The sequence below is a fragment of the Falco punctatus genome (assembly GCF_963210335.1).
Source record: "Falco punctatus genome assembly, contig: scaffold_22, whole genome shotgun sequence".
In the NCBI taxonomy this organism is placed as follows: Eukaryota; Metazoa; Chordata; class Aves; order Falconiformes; family Falconidae; genus Falco; species Falco punctatus.
The window spans coordinates 1,268,213-1,286,780 of NW_027660223.1; the positions used below are offsets into that span (position 1 = coordinate 1,268,213).

At 44.6% G+C, this 18,568-nt stretch overlaps 1 protein-coding gene across 1 annotated transcript; it reads right to left on the minus strand.

Moving 5' to 3' along the window:
- Positions 1–112: 112 nt before the first annotated feature.
- On the minus strand, positions 113–17,467 carry LOC308057539 (ras and Rab interactor 2-like). Its single transcript, XM_080411628.1, has 5 exons — positions 17,309–17,467; positions 10,839–11,131; positions 6,367–6,530; positions 1,992–2,051; positions 113–453 (listed from the first exon to the last, which is right to left on the minus strand). Exons 2-5 carry the CDS (start codon positions 10,915–10,917, stop codon positions 346–348), a joined length of 411 nt encoding a protein of 136 aa, XP_080267754.1. The 5' UTR covers positions 10,918–11,131; positions 17,309–17,467; the 3' UTR covers positions 113–345.
- Positions 17,468–18,568: the final 1,101 nt, after the last annotated feature.

An 18,568-nucleotide genomic window follows, 5' to 3' on the forward strand; every position in this document is an offset into this window, starting at 1 on the left:
CTCATCATGTTAATTGTTGTCTAGACAAGCTCAAGCACATTCCCCTCAGCTAACTGATTGCCATGCATGGTCCTAGTTTCCAGCCCGCTCCTGCAGCTACACCCTACTCATTCTGGCAAGTTAGCTTTCATAGAAACCCTGAGATCTTACACCGCCACATGACAGTTTTAGTCTTGTTCTCTAATTACAGGGAATCCTCAGCGAATCAGAACACTACTTAAAGCAAAATTCTGGGTCTCTTTCATGCAAGTCAAATACCTAAGCCATGTCAGTTGAGAGGTTACTTTTAGAAGATTAAAGATAAGCATGGTACTCACACTTCTGAAATTTCTCCCAGTAGTTCCATCAATTTAGCAGCCAAACCCAGCTGTTGAAATTCCGGTGCGACAGAGAGAGCAGTAACATGTCCGTGCCACTCTTCCCCAGCCACAGAGCCTTCCGCTTTACCCAGTACTGCGAACGTACAGAGCATCAGAGCAGTAAGGAGCACCTTGGGAATAATGCACCACACGCAGCCACACGACTTTACAAAAAACCAAGCAGTCTACAAACAAACATTGCAATGATTGTGGTAAAGGCTTAAGCAGCGATTCTATGCTATTACTCAGTGATTCAGCAGCCACTAAGTTTCATTTTGACACAGTATTACAGTTTTTTCTTCGTTAGTATAAATAAATAAATGGATCTCCACAAATTCATTGTTTGAGGTGTGACTTCCAAATGCAAGTTTTAAGCAATTCTCTTGAGTCTTTAAGTGAGCGGAATTCACGACTGAAGGAATGGAGGGCTAGAAGCCCAAAAGTCACTCGCCATCCCAGCAATTACTGAAGGCTTTTTTTGACTATGGGGCAATAGAGCTTGGGACACTTTGCCAATGTGGCAAGAGAAAGCAAAGGCCCTGGAAACACTGGACGTTTAGGGAAAAATAAAAAATAAAAGCAGGGATGGGTGTGTGTTCTTCATAGTTCCTCTCCTTTCTACACAGAGCCAAGCTACTGTTAGCTCGTTAATGAATATGCAGACTTCCACAGGGCACTGCTAAATAAGCAACTGATGTGGTGGGTACAGAGAAACCTTCCGTACAGCAAACGCTTTAAGCTTTACTGTTAAACACTTCATTTCCTGGGTCCCTACAAAGACTCCCATTCTGTGCCCACCTTCTCAAACCCCCCAAAAGAAGGGGAATAAAAACAACTGGAAGGAACAAATACATATATATATATACACACACACGTAAAAACACGGCGAATCTCTGTAATTAAAAAAATTAGGAAAGGATGCAATCATCCAAGTAATGAGGAGTTAACTGATGCGCTGCATCGGACAGTCTTGTCAAACTCATGCTGGTGAAACTAAGCTCATACCAGTTGGTTTACTGAAACACTTGTCATTTTGATTCAAGTATATGTATGCTAAGACATTCGGCTATAGAGTGAGTGCAAGAAAATACATTTTTGCACACTACAGCAAGAGACCTGCAAAGAGCCACGGTATAATATGCTTCAAAAGAGTCTGTGGTACAAGAAATTCAGCCTCATGGGCTGCTGGCTCAAACACACTGGTGGAACACTGTATAACTGGCCATACGCACGGTTTACACGGAGTGTTGTATGCAATGCACATGTTTAACTAGGTATTTATGGTTTAAGACCTTTTTTAGCTCCTAAGGCAGGCAGCCAGCAAAGATGTTTTCAAGAGTTAACAAGGAACAGAAATTAAAGGAGTTGCTGGTTTTAAGAAGCTGACTCATCATTGTTTTGAAAAATGGCACCATATGGATCACTGTTAATGCGCTTGTAGACAAAGCGAAAGACCTTGGGTTGCGGGCGGCTGTGCAGCTCTGTCTTAATCTTCTGAGGGTAGGTATCTTCTGTCAGTTGCTGCCGGGTGTCATCAACAAAAAGAAACAGGCTATAGTCTTCTGGATTCTCCACTCTAAACTTTTCAGCACAAAGCTGACATACATCTGCGGTAGTGATGTAGGGTCTTACTAGTAAGGTCTTTCCTGTACACGCACTGTTAACTTCCTGGAATGCAACACGAAGGTAGTTCTGTAGAATGAGAAAACAGACATCAGAAACAAAACCTCCAAACCTCATCCTCTGAAAACAGGAAGCTCAGCAACAAACAGCAGTCCTCTCTATGTTCTAGTTGTGAAACGCACACCAGTGATTCCTGTACATTACAGCCACCTTGTGAATTGACGTTGGTGATAAGACTGTGGCAGGCATAACAAATTCATAAGTTGACATCCTCCTTTCCTTGGCTCACATTCTAACCCTGCAATTACAAACGAACAGATAGCAGTCTTAAAGCCCCATTGAAAACATCAGTGGTTTTAACGGGACTGGGTGTTTGGCCTTACTAGGAAACTAAATGCTGTGAAGCAAAATAAACATCAGAGGCTGTAGGACAAGGCCTCAAGAACAAGAGTCCAAGTACTGTTAGCTTGATGAATCAGACTTGTAGGGCACAAGCCCTGGGAACCAAGGAACAAGCTAACTGCAGACCCCTGAGCCGCTACAGCTGAGGAGGCAGCCAGGCGGACAGAGAAACAAGTAGCCGGATAAGGGAACGGATGGCGCCGATATGTAACTTTGTTAATCAAGAAAGCCGCCTAGAAAGAAACTCCCTAACTTTGGAATAGAAATTGTTGCTATGATAAGGTAAACTTCCTATTGTTTAAACGGTGTGTCTTAAATGTCAACCAATTGGTGTGTAATATGTAGAAGGTAGAAACGTATATAATTGTAAGAAAATCACTAATAAACTGACATCTTGCTTGCATCAAGCTGTGTCCCGTCTCCTCATTCGCCACAAATTGGTGACCCTGACATGATCCAGTGAAGGATCCGACGTGGAGGGGCTCTTGAATCGCCTGAGCGACTTGCAGCGAATCCCACAGAACTCTGAATGAACCGCTGAAGTGGGAGCCGGCCGGCCTGAAATCCCTCCGGAGTTGAGAGGTGAGCTGTGGGAAATGCGTAATGGCGAATCAGGCTTCGTCCCCAGAAAGAGACGTTTATGAGCTTATGAAAAGTCTCCCTAACAAACATGAGAAAAGTATTTCTGGGCATGACCTTAAAGCAATGCTCAAGCGGGTGCAAGTAGATATGCCCGCAGTGACTGCATCTACAATTTTTGCACGGGAACTTTGGGACGACACAGGGGTGAAATTGTGGGATTCTGTGACAAAAGGCAATACTGAGTCCCACCGTCTGCTCTCTTCATGGAGAGTTATTTTTGAAACTATGAAAGCACAAGAAGAAAAGGCAGAGGAAGGAGAGGAAGAGGAGTCGCATGCTCTTTACCAGCCTCTAAGTCACAGTGCTCTAAACCCCTGGGTGTCAATGCAGTTGAGTATCCGTCAGAGGAAGATCCCTTTGACCCAGGACTGGCAGACCCTGAAAAAGGACCTGATTTATACTCTCCTGATCCACGCGATCTGTGGGCAAAAATAAAGAAACAAGCTTTAAGGGAGGTGGATTTAGAAATGGCTAAGACTATAGTTGCTCCGGTCTTGTACACTCAGGGTCGGGCAGGGGGACCACCTCTTTCTTTTTCGGTTGTTAGGGAACTGCGCCGCAAGAGGCAGCATGCCCAAGAGATGATGTTGCAACTGCTGGTCAATACTATTGAAGAGAAGCTTCACACAATATGTTCATCATAAGGAAAAAGAAAAAAACCCAACCCTCTGCCAGCAACACACAAGGGTGTTGATCCACAGGTTGCTGCACGATAAACCATTCACACTCTTTATGCTGCAGCATGCAAAAGGCAATCCATTTTCATGCAGGACATTTTCATCACATTAACCGATGGCAACTTAGTGTCTGAGCCTGATGTAACCAAATTTCATCTAACAGGCTTAGAGGGAGGCAGAAAGAAAATTTACTCTGCAACATTAAAGTAAAACCGTATGATCACGAGGCAAAAGCTGGATCTTTTTTCTCTGCTGAAATTCACACATGTGCACAACTGATAACATAGATTAATTCTAAACAAGCCCTACAAGGAAACGCAGTTCTATCTTTCAAAAAGTATTTAAAAAGTAAAATAAAAAGCAACTGGAAAAAAACACACCCAACCACAAAACACTTTTGGACACATGAGCAAAGCAGCCTGCCATCACGTGCTTTTTTGCAAAAAACTAACTGCAATTAGAAACTAAAAGCAGTAAAATGAAAGGAGATGGAAAAAATGACAGTAAGAAAGACCTGTTTATTTACTGAGCTGATACTTACGTTTGTACGCTGAATAAATTAAGCATGCTAAATCACAATGGCAAAAATTCACGTTTCCTAAGAACAAGCTGTTAAAAGCTAAGACTGAGAAGAATGCTCATATGACTTCAGTTCCAAAGAGCACTCTGGGTTTTTAATAAACTTTTGATAGCTTGCAGACTGAAACACTGGAACTTTGCAACAGCTTTTAAGCCATTAGGACTGAGCAGAACTAATCCATTTTTGTTAGCCGGTGTGAAGAAAAAATAAATAAAAAAAATCAAATCAGCTCTAAATAAGGCAAAGCACACTACAGTTTCAATTTCTAACGTAGCTAACACAGAGAAGACCTGTTTTTTGATGCTTCTAGATGGACAGGATTGCTTCAAGGAGAGGCTGAGGTTTGTGCAAATGCCTGTAACTCATATAGTAAGTATCAAAATTCTTTATGCAGTATCAGCAAGTTGTATTTCATCATCATCAAAATACCAGATTTTTTGCTTTTCCATCCTTTTGAGGGAGGGAGGATGAAGGCCTTTCCAGGACCCAAAAGCTGGTGGTAAGGCTGTGAGACAGCACCACAGACATGTAGTGACCACATCCTGGTTCAATGTGGGAAAGATGAGTTGAGCTGAAGCTGTGTTACACATACCTTGTAGGGAAGGTGCTTCATGTCAGGACTGCAGATGTGGAGAAGGGAGATGGAAAACTGGCATTCTGGGCAGGCAGCAAAGTGCTTGAATTTGTGCCAAGCATAGCCTGGAAGCGGAGCGACCTTACTGATTTGAGGCTCTCTTTCAAAGAGTCAAAGGAGCAGCCCTGGACACAGCTGGTGCCAGCTCTTCCTGTGCTCCCCTGCATCTTCCAGCATCCAGCACGGCGTCCAGCTGTACAGGTAGCTTGGCTGAAGTTCAGTTGCTGAGGAAGAGAAGGTGAAACTGAATACAAGATCCTGCTGAAAAAAATCTTCTGTCATTTAGTCATCCAGCAGAAATACAAAGTTGATTAATTTTCCTATTAAGCGTAATATTTTGCTAGAAAGAACAAAGACTCAAGGTACTTGAATGTGACACCTAACTACAGGTAAGCAGAATATAAAATGGATCCCAGTAAGATGGACTAGCTTTGTGCGCTTGCCACAGTTTGGAATTTCTGTTTGTCAGTTCTCCTGTTCCTAAGAGAGGCATATTGTGGGAGACTGCTGCTTTTCCCAGCTCCTTCCTGTTCAGTGATGTGCTGTGGTTGTTTGCATGGACACTGATAAAGCAGAAGGAGCCGCAAGTGAAAGGTTTAATTACCTCCTGATGACCCCATACCTTCATTTATCAAGCTCTTAGCTACATCATAACTCATTGACGGTTGTTGTTAGCCTCTCCAGCAGCTTTGCACTGTGGTATGGACTGTAAACAACCAGACACAAAGGAGTAAATCCCTTCTTCTCGATTCCAACATCCTCCTTGCTTCAGTTCGCAAACTGATGCATCTGGACAGACAGCAGCACGCCTATCTACGTAACAATCTTTTCCTATATGAAAGGCATGCAGACTTGGTTTTAAAAGATGAAGTAATCCCGACTGTTTTGTTATTCTTCAGTTGGAGTTACTGCCCTACTCTGAAAGAGCAGTAAGAAATGGGAGGGGGGAGAAAAAAACCCCACAAAACAAACTACAAACATGAAGACATCCACAATACAGAACTCTACTCCTTGCTTAAACTTTCAAATTGTAGGCAAGCTTTTCTGCCAAGTCTCCTCTCTATTACCCACGGTAAGCCACCAATCGCTACTGGGGAGTTGTGATGATTTATACCACTGGAAATCTGGGTTTGTTCTTTTTAACAGCAAAGCGTACAAAGAAGCTGAATCGAAAATACAATTTGGTCTGTCCTTGCTCTGCACGACTTAAATACAAAGGACAGTGGGAAAGCTCCATTATTTAGTGTTTCCTTTATACCATCATAACCACACTCTGTTATGAAGTGGAAAGACTTTGAAACAGAGGCAAATTTGCCAGCCATCTTCTCAGCACTGCTTCACACCACTTGTGGCCCCAAGGAAATCATTATGAATCATACTTCTCAAATGGAGATTTCCAACAAAACAACCATCCCCTGGGCTTTTTTTCTCTTCAGCCTAAAGCTCTACCTGAAAATCATCAACTGAAGGCATTGTTCTGTTAGTTGTCCTCCTCTTGTGCCATTGCCGGAGAGTATCTCTAGCTTCTGAACTCAGCAGCTGGGCAGCCTGGTCTTCCTGGAAGTTCTTGATCAGCAAAAGTGCTCCATAAGCACTTGCCAAGGAATATCCTCCTGTGAAGGACAGCAGGGGAAGAACAATTCACAGTGGTTGCAAGCACCACGCCAGTTCCAACGGGTCACAGTCAAAAGTACAAACGATTTCTGTTTTGTTTTTTTTTTAATAAACAGACGCACACATACACGAAAGTCACTGCATTCTATGGCCAAAATATTTATACGTAAAGAAAAACAGCTTACTTGCCTGCAAAATACTGGACAGTGTGTTCTCAGCTACTAAGAGCCGTGCAGTGGTTGCCTGGGCTCCATATTATCAAAGTGGTGCAACAGTATCCATCTCTGGGTCCGCTAGCGCTGGGGGTGGCCGGTTATTTAAATGACCAGTGTCGCTCCTTTACTCCTGAGTGTTTTTACAAAGGTGGAACATGAGTTTTCTTCTAAACAGTTTCCAAACAGCGATTTGTTTTCTTCCTGGGCTTCAAGCGGGGATCAAACAAACACAGCTGTTTAAACGACATAAAAGACCATCTACCACTGTTCAGGAACTTAAAAGTGACCCCCTTAGTGGCAACAAAGCAATGACCGAGCGTGTGATTTGTACCTGGAAGCATCCCAAAGGTTTTGCTTTTGTTTTTAAAAGGCAGGCTGTGTTTGTTCACCTATGTCCAACACTACATCCAACTAGTTCAGGAGGCAGCGTGTACAGCTCTCCAGACTTCACCTTTATTACATGAGTGGAGAACAAAGTACAGCCACAACAGAGTTGCCGATGTACAAAAGGAGCTGCAGGTCACAAAGGAAAAGGACTCTCAGCAGGAGGCAACAGTCCTCAGCAACCAGGAGAAACAGAAGACAGGCTATCATATATTTCTCTTGCTCTTTAAGTAAACTATTTGAGTGGGAGCGTTCAATTAAGAGGCAGCGCGGTCTATTTGTGGAGTCATTCAGAGATGCAGTCTATGCTCACAGTAGTGCTTTCTGTATTACCGACAGCATCCTCTCGCTTTCAGCTCTGTGACGAGTTCAATACGTGGAAGACACGCAAGACCCACCAGACAAACTGGAAAATACATTTACATTTGAACCGCACAACCCCAAAGCACTAAACAATTTTTCCTGCACCGTACAGTTTAACTAGTGCACAGACAGGGCCAGCCAATAGATGAATGACTTTTGCTACATTAAAAACGACACAACAGCCCAGTAAATATTTCTGCCTTTCAAGCGTGTTAATGATCTCCAGCTTCACATCTCAAGTATTTTCTGTCCTAAGATTCCTGAACAATGCACCCTGCACACAAAGCAGGGAACAGACTAGTACTGAACCGGAGGAAACCCGACACAGTTCTGTCATGCATATCGGCATGTAAAAGGATACAGCAATTTCAGCAACCCAAGAGATAGCAGAAATGGGACGTATACACATATACTTAACTCACAGCTGAGCTTGGTCACAAGAACCTTTGAAACTTCCTCATAAACTGATAGATTCTGGGGCCTACCAAGGGCTGGCAGAATACCTCTTTGTTAAAACCACCACCGTGAAAACAAAGGAGGGAGATTTCCTTGCCTCTAGCAGACTTCAGCCATTGTTCAAGAGTGCCTTAAGAAACATATTCCTAGGCCTCATAAAAATACTCTGTGAGAAGCAAGTATCGGGCATAAACCAGGATCATTAAGGGGGGCAACATTCTCAAAAGCACTCTCCCCAGAGGGGCAGAGAATCCCCCCAAAGATTTTACAAAGCACCTAACCCGGGTCCCATTCCAGGTCTCACAACTCAATTGAATGCTGCAGACCCAGACATACTCTCGGGACATTTTCAGGCACAGAAGGATAACCACAGTTGGCACCCGCACAGCCTATGTTTGCTTGCTAAGTCAGGGCGCCTCCTCCTTCTTGGCAGAAAACAACATACTCCCTCCTAAGACGTCGGTAGATTCCCAGGTCACTTGGGGCTGCAACTCTGCAAGCTAACCAGCCTTCTCTTATTTTAAGGTGGAAATAATTACGAGGTTCTCTTGTTACACTACCGCCATCACCGACTACATGACTCCGTCAAAAGGGTTTCTACTCAAACGAGGTGAGGAAGAATCCCCCTTCCCCAGCCCTCCACTCAGTTCTAATAGCAGTTGATTACCTTCTCCATGCAGCAAAGATGGGTCCAGCAATTCCACCATGTATTCAGTTTCAGTATCCAGCTCCAGCGTATCACCCTGGGCCAGCACATATGCCAACACAGGCAAGAAGTCGTCAGCTCCAAACAGCCTCCCTGGGTCAAAGAGAACACAGGCAGCGATAGACAAATCACACCCTTTTACCAGTTTCGGTGTTTGAAAGGAAAGTGTTATTTTGCTGCCTTTACTGACCGGGTTTGTATTACTCTAGAGCCTCTCGTTACGGATGTGCAGCAAAGAGAACATCATCGGACACTTGGTGGGCAGCGTCCAGCTTCATCTTGTACTTCTAACGAGCACAAACTGGATGACGCAGACCTTGAAGCACGCAAGGGAATTTAAAGACTGGGCTCACCTTGGTGTCAGCTCAACTGGTGAACTCACAAGAGGTAGCCATGCCAGTCTGGCCTGACCTCCACCCGCACTTCTGTCAGTGGCTAAAAGAAAATCAATGGGCATTTTCTTTATACGTGCACGGACGACGTCCCCTTTCTGGAAGGATCCAGCCACAAGTATCCGTTCCTGAGTCCGAAACCCAGCAGAGAAGCCTGTATATAAAAGCCTATTAGATTTTACATGAAAACTCTGCACATTTCCTTGATGGATCATGGTTAAAAACACCAGTGAGCAAAGCCTCACGTAACTCCCAACTAGCTGGTGAAGCATCATCAGTAACAACAGCACGCAACACACAGAGGCTCTGCTGTACCTAGGTCTGTATGTGTTCCTCTTACCGCATTTAAACTTTCTCTTTAGAAAACGCTATGTGGCTAGATCTCTGGGTCTGGCCAAACTGTGCTCATTGCAGAAGCGGTGTGATGGTCACTTGAAACATCAAGATCGGGAGCCAGTTTAAACTATGGCGAAACTCCAGAGGACTGAAGGGCTGATATTGAAAGTCAGACCAGCTAAGACATACCCTCCAGGTATTACACTATTATATGGCTGAGATTACAGGACAAAGCAGGTACTGGAAACAGGTGCTGGCTCGATGCCACATTTTAAAACTTTACACGACAAAGCAAGACAACCCCAAGGAGCATTTGCTGCATCTTAGCCCAAGCCCCTCAGTACAATGGTTCACCAGAAGCCTCTCAGTACTTTTCTTTTGCATGTTGGGAATACCTTACTCAATGTGATAATACAGTATGGAGAAAAAACCAAAGTTTACATCACTTTGGGCAAAGATTCCTATATACATTTTAAAATGCAGGATTTTGCACAGAAATAAGCCAGGTCTAAGCTCCTGCCCAAATCTTGCCAAAGTGCCTGGGGGTCTTTTACAGCCTCAAGCTTTCACCATTCACCTCAAGTCTCAAAAGAAAGCAAGCATCCTGATCGGCACAGAGCCCAGCTGCAGATTCAGTGCTCGAAAGAAAACTGCCAACCACCTGCAGCAGCTTATACTTTCTTAAGAGAAAAAAATCTTCCACTACCACCAGCATTGCTTCACCTTAGCTCGTGACCTACCACGGCAGCGTATGATAAGATGTCAGGCAATAGAGCTGCACCTATGAATTCATGCTGTCCAGCACAGCGTTTTAACTGTGCCACTGACTAATCAAGTGGGTCTTAACTGGTCTGTGGTTCCATTTCACCATCTAGGTTTCAAGTCACTTTGGGACTCCTGCTACAGCGTAAAAATAGATGTTATTTCTCTTGCAAAAACACAAAGAAATTGTCCAAATGAGAACATTCAGAGGCACAGCAAACCCAAAACACTGGATCAGGGGCTGCTTTCCTCCAGCCATTAACACAGAGCCCTTGTAATTGTCATATTGCATACACACTGCTGAATTACTACAGCTAGATACTGGGTGCATCCTTTATTACGATTTCCAGGAAAATACTAATTTAGAACCAGTGTCAAATTCTAGGCTTACAGGACAGCCTTTCTGACAGCCAAATTCAAATGCCTACAGTCAAGCAAAGCTGGTGGTTGGGTTTTTTTTTGAAGCTGCTTCACAACTCTGCTTCACACTGAATTTGTAAGATGTGCTGCCAGATGCAGAGAGATCAGGAAGGAAGCAGAGAGGAAGAATCCCTCTCAAAAGGGCAAGGAGATGCTACAAGAGCTCCAGGAGGAGGAGACAAAGCTGCAGAATCAGGTGGTCTCATCTCCTCCACCAAAACACAACCCCAGGTTTAGAAAAACAATGACCTTGAACCACAAGAAGCACCATACCTGAGTTATTCTCCATAACAGTATAAATCAATTTGCAAACTCTCAGCAGCAGCATGACTTTCTTTTCAGGTGAATACATCTTCTGCGTGGTCACAGACTTTCAACATCCACATAGTCTGGTGTTGGAACAAACACGCCCAGTTCCTGAGGATTCCTCTGCCGCACCACCTGAAGGTTTTCCTTCAGTTGTTTCCAAAAACCATCTGCAGTATGAAACACTTTCAACATTGCTTCATTATGGCTCTTCAACGGCTTCAGAATGCGCTTATGCATGGCCTTCTCCAGGACAACATCTGCAACGGGAAAACACAAGTTGAGCTGTCTTCCTCCTCTAGAGCAGAGCCAGTAGTAACAACCACTCCCAAGAGACACTGTAGAGCAAGACCTACTTGCTAAGGCTTAGTTATTACAGAAGCTGAGTCTCCAGATGTTTGTCAACAAGAAAATAAAAGGCAGAACAGAATCTGTATTCCATTTTCATTTCTGACAACGTGGGAAGTACAAAAAAAACCACAAAGGCAGACTACAGATTGTCACAACAAAAAAAAAAAAAAACCAACAAAAAAAGAAATAAACCCCAAAACAAAGCATCAAGCAAGCAGCAGCTCCAGTTAACTTTTTCTTTTGTTGGCCAGAAGTGTCCCGGTTTTATTTTACTTTGAGCTTAGACTTTAATTCTGAAACTTGAAGCATAACACAGTCAAAACCCTAACTTTTGTCTGCTTTGGCATGAAAGCCCATCTTTCTTTGAATGGTTTCCATCAGAAACTATAACTCACCCAGGGTCTCCTAAAACTTGGCTCAGCTTTAAGATCTTTATGATGCTGGACAGATGACGGGCACTAAACTATAAATGAAAACCAAGCTGCGTTTATCCAGCTTCAGATTTCATCATGCAAGCTTATATACAGCTTTGTCATCAAGTCTGAAGTTCTTTGTTTGGCAATAGTGTGCACATGGCACAGTAACCTCTCAGTTATTTTTCTTTTATTCTTGTTTTACTCAAGGTTTTCTTTAACAGTCAGTCTCCATTTCCAAGGTACAGAACACATCAACAGAGAAAGCTCTTTGGTAAATATTTTCTTTGAAAACCTTTACTTTGTAAGTGAATTTTCTCTCCCACTCAGCCTCCCGATGACAACATAGCTTACATTAATAATTAGCTTATATCCATTATTTGTACTATAGTGAACCGCCACAAGCACAATAGAAACTAAGGACCCTTCAGCCTGGCCACAGCACAAACACCCTGGCGATGGGGCAGGACCAGAGCCCAGACTAGGCAGATGTATTAGGGGAGCACAGGGACCGAGAAGAGAAAGAGGAGAGGCCGTGTCACCACTAGATCACACATTTATACAGGCTAACAGTGGACATCCCTGCTGCTAGTGGCAACTCAAATGTTTCGTTAAACCTCATGCCCTTTCCAGGTTCTTTCCCTGTTCTTACATGTTTCTCCTAGACCAGTCTCTTTTTTTCTCCCCCCGGCCTGCCCTTTTTGGGGGTGGGTTTTTTTTTAGAAATTGCAGGCTATTCCTAAGGCTTGGGATTTACACACACACACACTCCCCTCCAAATAAACATTACCTACTACTTTCGTTTTCTTGCTTTTGCTTTATGTTTTCATTTATTTTATCTTTGTGTTCAACCAATTTTCCTTTTGTGCCTTCAGACTGCTCTTTCTCATACAAACACACCCTTCACACACTCCTCACCTTACGGTGTCTTTGCTTCACATGTAGCATTTATTCTGTACTTGTCTGGCACACAATTCCCAAATGTCCAACCCTACTGGGAGCTCCCATCTCCCCTGTCCCAATTCTGCTGGGGCTTTGGTAGCTTCTCTTACTATTTTCCCCTTCCGAGATCCTGATGGAGGTGGCAAAGCCATGTCTGCTTCATTCCCAGACGCTTCAAACACATCTAGGTGCTCTCTCACGGAGCCTGCAAAAAGGCGGAAAGAGTGAATGTGAGGAGCAGCACTTGCCCTCTGATTTTCTATAGCCACCAGTAAAGGCATAACCAGTCTGACACATAGTCTTGATGGCCTGTCACACAGCATGAAGGGCAGATCTAGCTTCCCACCAGACCAAAGCCACCAATTATACATAACAAGCGGCAACATTTCAAATGACTGATCTGGTAGAGCCACACAATCACCATTGACAGCACTACCAAACCCAGCCAGGAAAGCAGAAGCATCACCCTTCTGCACAGTGATAGAAACTGCCTCTCCCTGCTATCAGAGCCATCCTCAGGGCTCACAGGGCAGAAATATTTTTCCACCAAGAAAAATGCACAAATCTCACCCACTGGTATGTTAGCTAGCTGAATTTCTAGAGCAGGAGTCCTCAAACTACGGCCCGCGGGCCAGATACAGCCCCCCAGGGTCCTCAATCCGGCCCCCAGTATCTACAGACCCCCCCTGCCCCTGCCAGGGGTTGGGGGGGGAGGGGGCGGGGAAGGGAACCAAGCAACTGCAGATGACTGCCTGCCACTTCATCTGCACGCCGCCCCCCTGTTTAAAAAGTTTCAGGACCCCTGTTCTAGAGGGTACACATAGTTCCTTGATAGCTTCACTGATTTTTATTTTATTTTTTTTACAGTTCAGCTTGCTTCCTTTATTTATACTGCCTGTTCAGTTTTCTAAAAAAAGTGAAACGGTCAAATGCTTTGCTTGTAAGTGGAACATCTCTGCAGTTTGCATTCCAAGTGCCTATCTTATTTAAGTCAAAATTAAAGCAGTCTGTGCCACCAAGCACTGGATTAAAGAACTCTCTATGCCCACGTTAACTCCCACAGGCTTCCACTGGACATGACTAGTTAACATCAGACATCCTTCCCCTCAGCAAAGCGGGGTCATCACCACATCTGGTCACAGGAGGCTCAATAAACTGTAGAGAGTTCAGCACAGATCCCCAGAGCCCTTGGTCCAAAAACAAGGGAGCACCTAGCTTAGGATGGGACATCGGAAAACTCAGTACACTTCTCCGATCCTCTTTATAGGCTCCAGCCCGGCTGGTTCAGCTGCTGCCTGCAGCATCAGCACAGAGGGAGCTGCAGAAACCGTCCCTCCCCAGAGGCTACGGGAACTGGACGTGGCAGGCAGGGAAAACTCCTCCATAGAGCCCCAGTCCCTGGTCGGGGCCAGGCTTGTTACCTGTAGGCAAGAAGTAGAAGCCTCAAGCCTTCTGCCCTCAACCCTCGCTTAGTGCTGCTCCCACAGCTTCCCGTGCAGATGAGCGTCGCAGGAGGCGTTATTTCACATTGGCAGTTTGTCACGGGCTCCAAAAGCAGTGCCTGCAAATTGCTCCGAAATGTACTTGATCACACTCCACATTTACTCTAAAAACTTAAATCTGAAGCAGCACAGAGAAACAGAGCAGATAACTCACATGGCTGTGCTCAAAGCTCTGAACAGGGTCTAAATACTTATTGCTGAAGGCTGTTCCTAATGGTTTCTGTGCCGTTAAGGCAATCGGGTAAACAAAAACAGGACAGAACATTGAGTAAAGCATCCTTCAGTGCTGTCCAGTGACTCTGTTACAGCTAATAGGAATCAAATGAAATAAAGGACATAGCCTCTCTTTGGAATCGCAGCCGTAACTGCCTTGGCTCCGTAAGGGCAGACCGAGAGAGACTGTCATTTTAATGCAGCACGTTTGCACAGAACTAGAAAATGAGGAGGTGACTAAGACATGGCAGTGTGTCTGAGGCGGTTGTTGTTCTAAAAAACAAAACAAAAAATCACAACCAAAAAAGCCCACCAAACCAAACAAAAAACCCCACCCCAAAACAACACACAGCCTTTTATTCTCCCTCGTGAATTCTTGGAATAGGCATAAGAACCACAGAGTTCTGCCCTCAAATTAAAAGTGGCAAATTCCAGCAAGTTGAAGCGGCCAACAACACAGCAAGATTGATAAACACTGGAATTATTTCTCAATGGTCAATAAACACCCCTACGTATCCTAATTAATAGAAAACCTATAGAAACGTTTAGATTATTACGAAAGCCTGGAAGGAGAGCATTTCTAGTAATCTGGGTCCTAGACCAATATTCAGTGTCAGAAGACACCTATAAGCTGTTTATCCTTTCTACTGAACTGCTGTTACTGCTGCCTTTCAGAGAAAGGTGTTTCTGGATCCGATCCCCCAAATCAATTCCCAGCTAGCAGTTTTCACTGATTAAATAAAAAAAAGTATAGGAGGGTCATCCCCCCCCAGGCAAATGAGCATCTAAGTTCTGAACTGGGGACTGACTCTTTGCATATGAACATCTCTGTATACTCCCCAAATCCAAACTGGCAACAAAAATTCTTGTTTGCTTCGGCATATGCAAAGTGTTTTCAGCTGTCCTCCCAGGTTGCTTAATACTCTTCAAGCCAAAACAGACACTCTTCGGGTTTTGTGGGGGTGGGTTTTTTTTGTTTGTTTTGCTTTTTAACTGAACATCATTTGAGCTGAGCACCATGTAGTGTTCCTGAAGTGATACTTATCAATCATTAGCCTCTAGCCTCAAAATGGGAACAGGATGTGATTTGATAAATGAATTGTAAAGGCAAACCAGCTCATTTCGTCATGACTTGTGGATGCATCTGTATCCTGTGCTGACGTGCTATTTTGTTTTGCCACAAACCCCACAAGTCTGCATCTGGAAAGGACAACGTATTAGTCATCACCACTGTCCTTACACAGCCTCTTTACAGCCTCACTGCCTGAAACTGCAGGCGTGCTCTTGCCTTTTCCTGGCTTCAGTTTACCTGTTACCCACTACTGTTGCTCCACGGAGATTACCTGTCAAACTTCAGATTTACATACAAGCCCTGATCATCACCTACGACAGAAAAACCATCCATCCATAAAAGAAGGCTCAGTAAGAGACTGAACGAGCCTGGGAACCACCACAAAAAGGCACAGTCCTGTAAAGTAACGTTGCCTGGGAGGCTGAAAGCAGAAGGCTGCTTTAGAACACCACGGTGTGTGGTGTGTATGTGCAGAATACACGACTACGCTGCATTTGCTTTCTTATAGCTCTTCCTAATGTCTTGCACATGTATAGACTGGCATGACTGATACAGATCTATTTCAAGACACCTCATGTCAGGATGGCCAGGTGTCCAGCTCTTGGTGGACATCTACAGTGACACATGCCTCACCCCTTGTGCAGACAAGGGCATCTCCTCCAAAGAAGCAAGGCTCGAAAATCAAGACCTCACACAACCTATATGCCTTGATAATCTGCACAACCCTGAAAAGAAAGGTAGGACTGAGGCAGGTGATGGATAGGTGGTGGTGCCAGGAGCTAAACAACTAGGGAAGACAGGTCTCCGGGTAAACCTCCTCCCATTTTACCCGCCTAAAGCATGCCAATGAATGACAGAACTATCTGTGCTAGGTCTGGTTTGCTTTGTTCAGCTGTGGGTTAATTAAAACTCACGTTATGGCAGTGTGGTAAATACCTATCTTTTCTTAAAGAAGAGGTAATAAAGGACCATGGAATAAGTCACAAAGCAAATCAAAGGGATGCCTGGGAAAGGGAGAACCAAATCCTCTGCTCGGCACTTTTACCGCTTGTTTCTTACTTGCCCTATCTGCCTGCTCCTATAGCGAAAGGAGCAGTGGTGAGGGACACAGTGGTTGGCCTCGACTCAATATGAAAAGATACTAGGATGAACCACAGGGTAAGGGAATGGGACACCAAAACAAATGTACAAGCACTTAAAAAGTAACGCAGCACTAGAAAACAGTCACAATTTTTTTTTCCCCAAGAGCCAGTAGTGTCATACCATTCTAATTCCTTTAAGAGGATAACTGGATCAGCGAAGTAGAGGGAAGTAGGGGATGGGCTGTATCCTAACCTTTTTAAAGCCTAAAACCCTATTCCATGCAAATCTCCTATAAGCAAACAAGGGAAATCCTGTCATGCTGTAATTACCATAAGGTGGGTGGCTTGAACGGGTGTATAAAATACTGCACTTGGAGCCCAAGACAGGTATTTGCACAGGGGTCAGCCATGATGTCAGAGCAGAGACTTTACATACAAAATCTGCACATGACATCACAGCACGGGTGGAAGAAGGGCAGCCCCAGTCTTTCGCAGACCAGGTTTAATTAATAAGTGAGAAACGGGCCTAAAGCTAACGTGACAAAATCTCATGAGAACAAAAGTAAAACATTGCCTCTCAGCAAGAGGAATACAAAAGCAAAAGCGCTGCTCAAAGCAGCCTCCCCGGAGCAGCCGGCAGAGTGACTCAGCGGGGGACGGGCTGCGCCTCTGCACACCGCAGCTCTGCCCGCCCGCAGACCCCAGCCCCTGCCACAGGGCATGGCCTGCCAGCCAGGGACCAGCACAGCCTCTCCAAGCCTCCTGCAACACCCAGCGTTTAAGAATCCATTACAGATGAGACATACCAAAGGAAAGAACAGACAGTATTGTTTAGGCACCTTCCCACACAACCAGTTAATACCTTATGGCCAAATTATTGAAGCAGCCAGTCGTTTCTTGGGCTGGGCCCAGGCTTGGGCATTGAGACCGAAGCTGTTCGGGTGTCCACCCTGCCTGGTAGAACAGCGACAGTCGGCTTGATTCCCTTCTCTTCACAGACAAGATGATGCAGTATTACCGTTAGATTGCAACACTACCAGAATCATTCCCGGTTTGTGTTGAAGTACAACAGTAAGTGTTATGACACACAACATGTTAAAAAAGCAGAGGAGAGGTTTACGTATAGCCAAGGACCACTTACTCCAACTTGTAACTAAACTGATAAATCAACTGAAATATATTTATCAGGTAAGCATTAACACACACAAAGTAAACGCAGTAAGGTGATAGTTTAGGCTTAAAGTTCAAGTCAGTGGAGCTTTCCCTGGAAAGAGGCTCATTCCTCTAACCAGCTTGTCCCATTTGTCAGCCTACCAGGATTTAAAGATTGGGCAGCAAACTCAAAAACAGATAAGCCAGCATTGTAGCCAATTACAATTAATTTAATACAATGACTACTGTAAACAATTTAATCTAACACAGTCTGTTGCCTTCACAGGCACGCGGTGACCTGGCTCAGGAACGGCACGGCAGCCGACCCCTGGCCGCGTGGTCCATCAGCCCACAGACACCAATGTGGTGGATGGCAAATGGTGTTTATTGCTGAACGACGCGACACTATATAGCCTAGGTTTACAATGTCACTTCCGTCTGCTTACATCATAAACTAAAAGCTGTTGGCTACCTGGAGGGGGGCCCTGTGTTTCCATACAGCACGAGATCTTCCGGCCGCCAGGCCCTACCTAGCAACATTTCCCCCCACCCCCCGCTTAACCCAACAGGCTAAAATAGTAAAAATATTTCTAAAAAAGAGTACAAAGATAAGGCACACTGAGCAATTGGCACTTGGGAAGCGACTGGGGGTAATGGAGTGTAGCTTGGGATATTTGGGGAGAGCCAGGGAGAATCGGGGGAAATACTGATCAAGTACATTTTTAAAGCAGTTGTTGGTGTTCTACAAACATGATGTTGACCCTTTCTAGCCGGCTCTGGACAAAGGACACTAGCTTGTTTAATATACAGGGTCCGAAGATCAGTGTCAGCAGGATTATAGCAATCGGACCTACCAAGGTGGATATCAGGGTGGCTAGCCACGGAGATTGGTTAAACCATGATTCAAACCACCCTTGTTGGGCTTCCCTGTCTCTTTTTCTTTGAGCCAATCTCTCTCTCAATTTGGCCA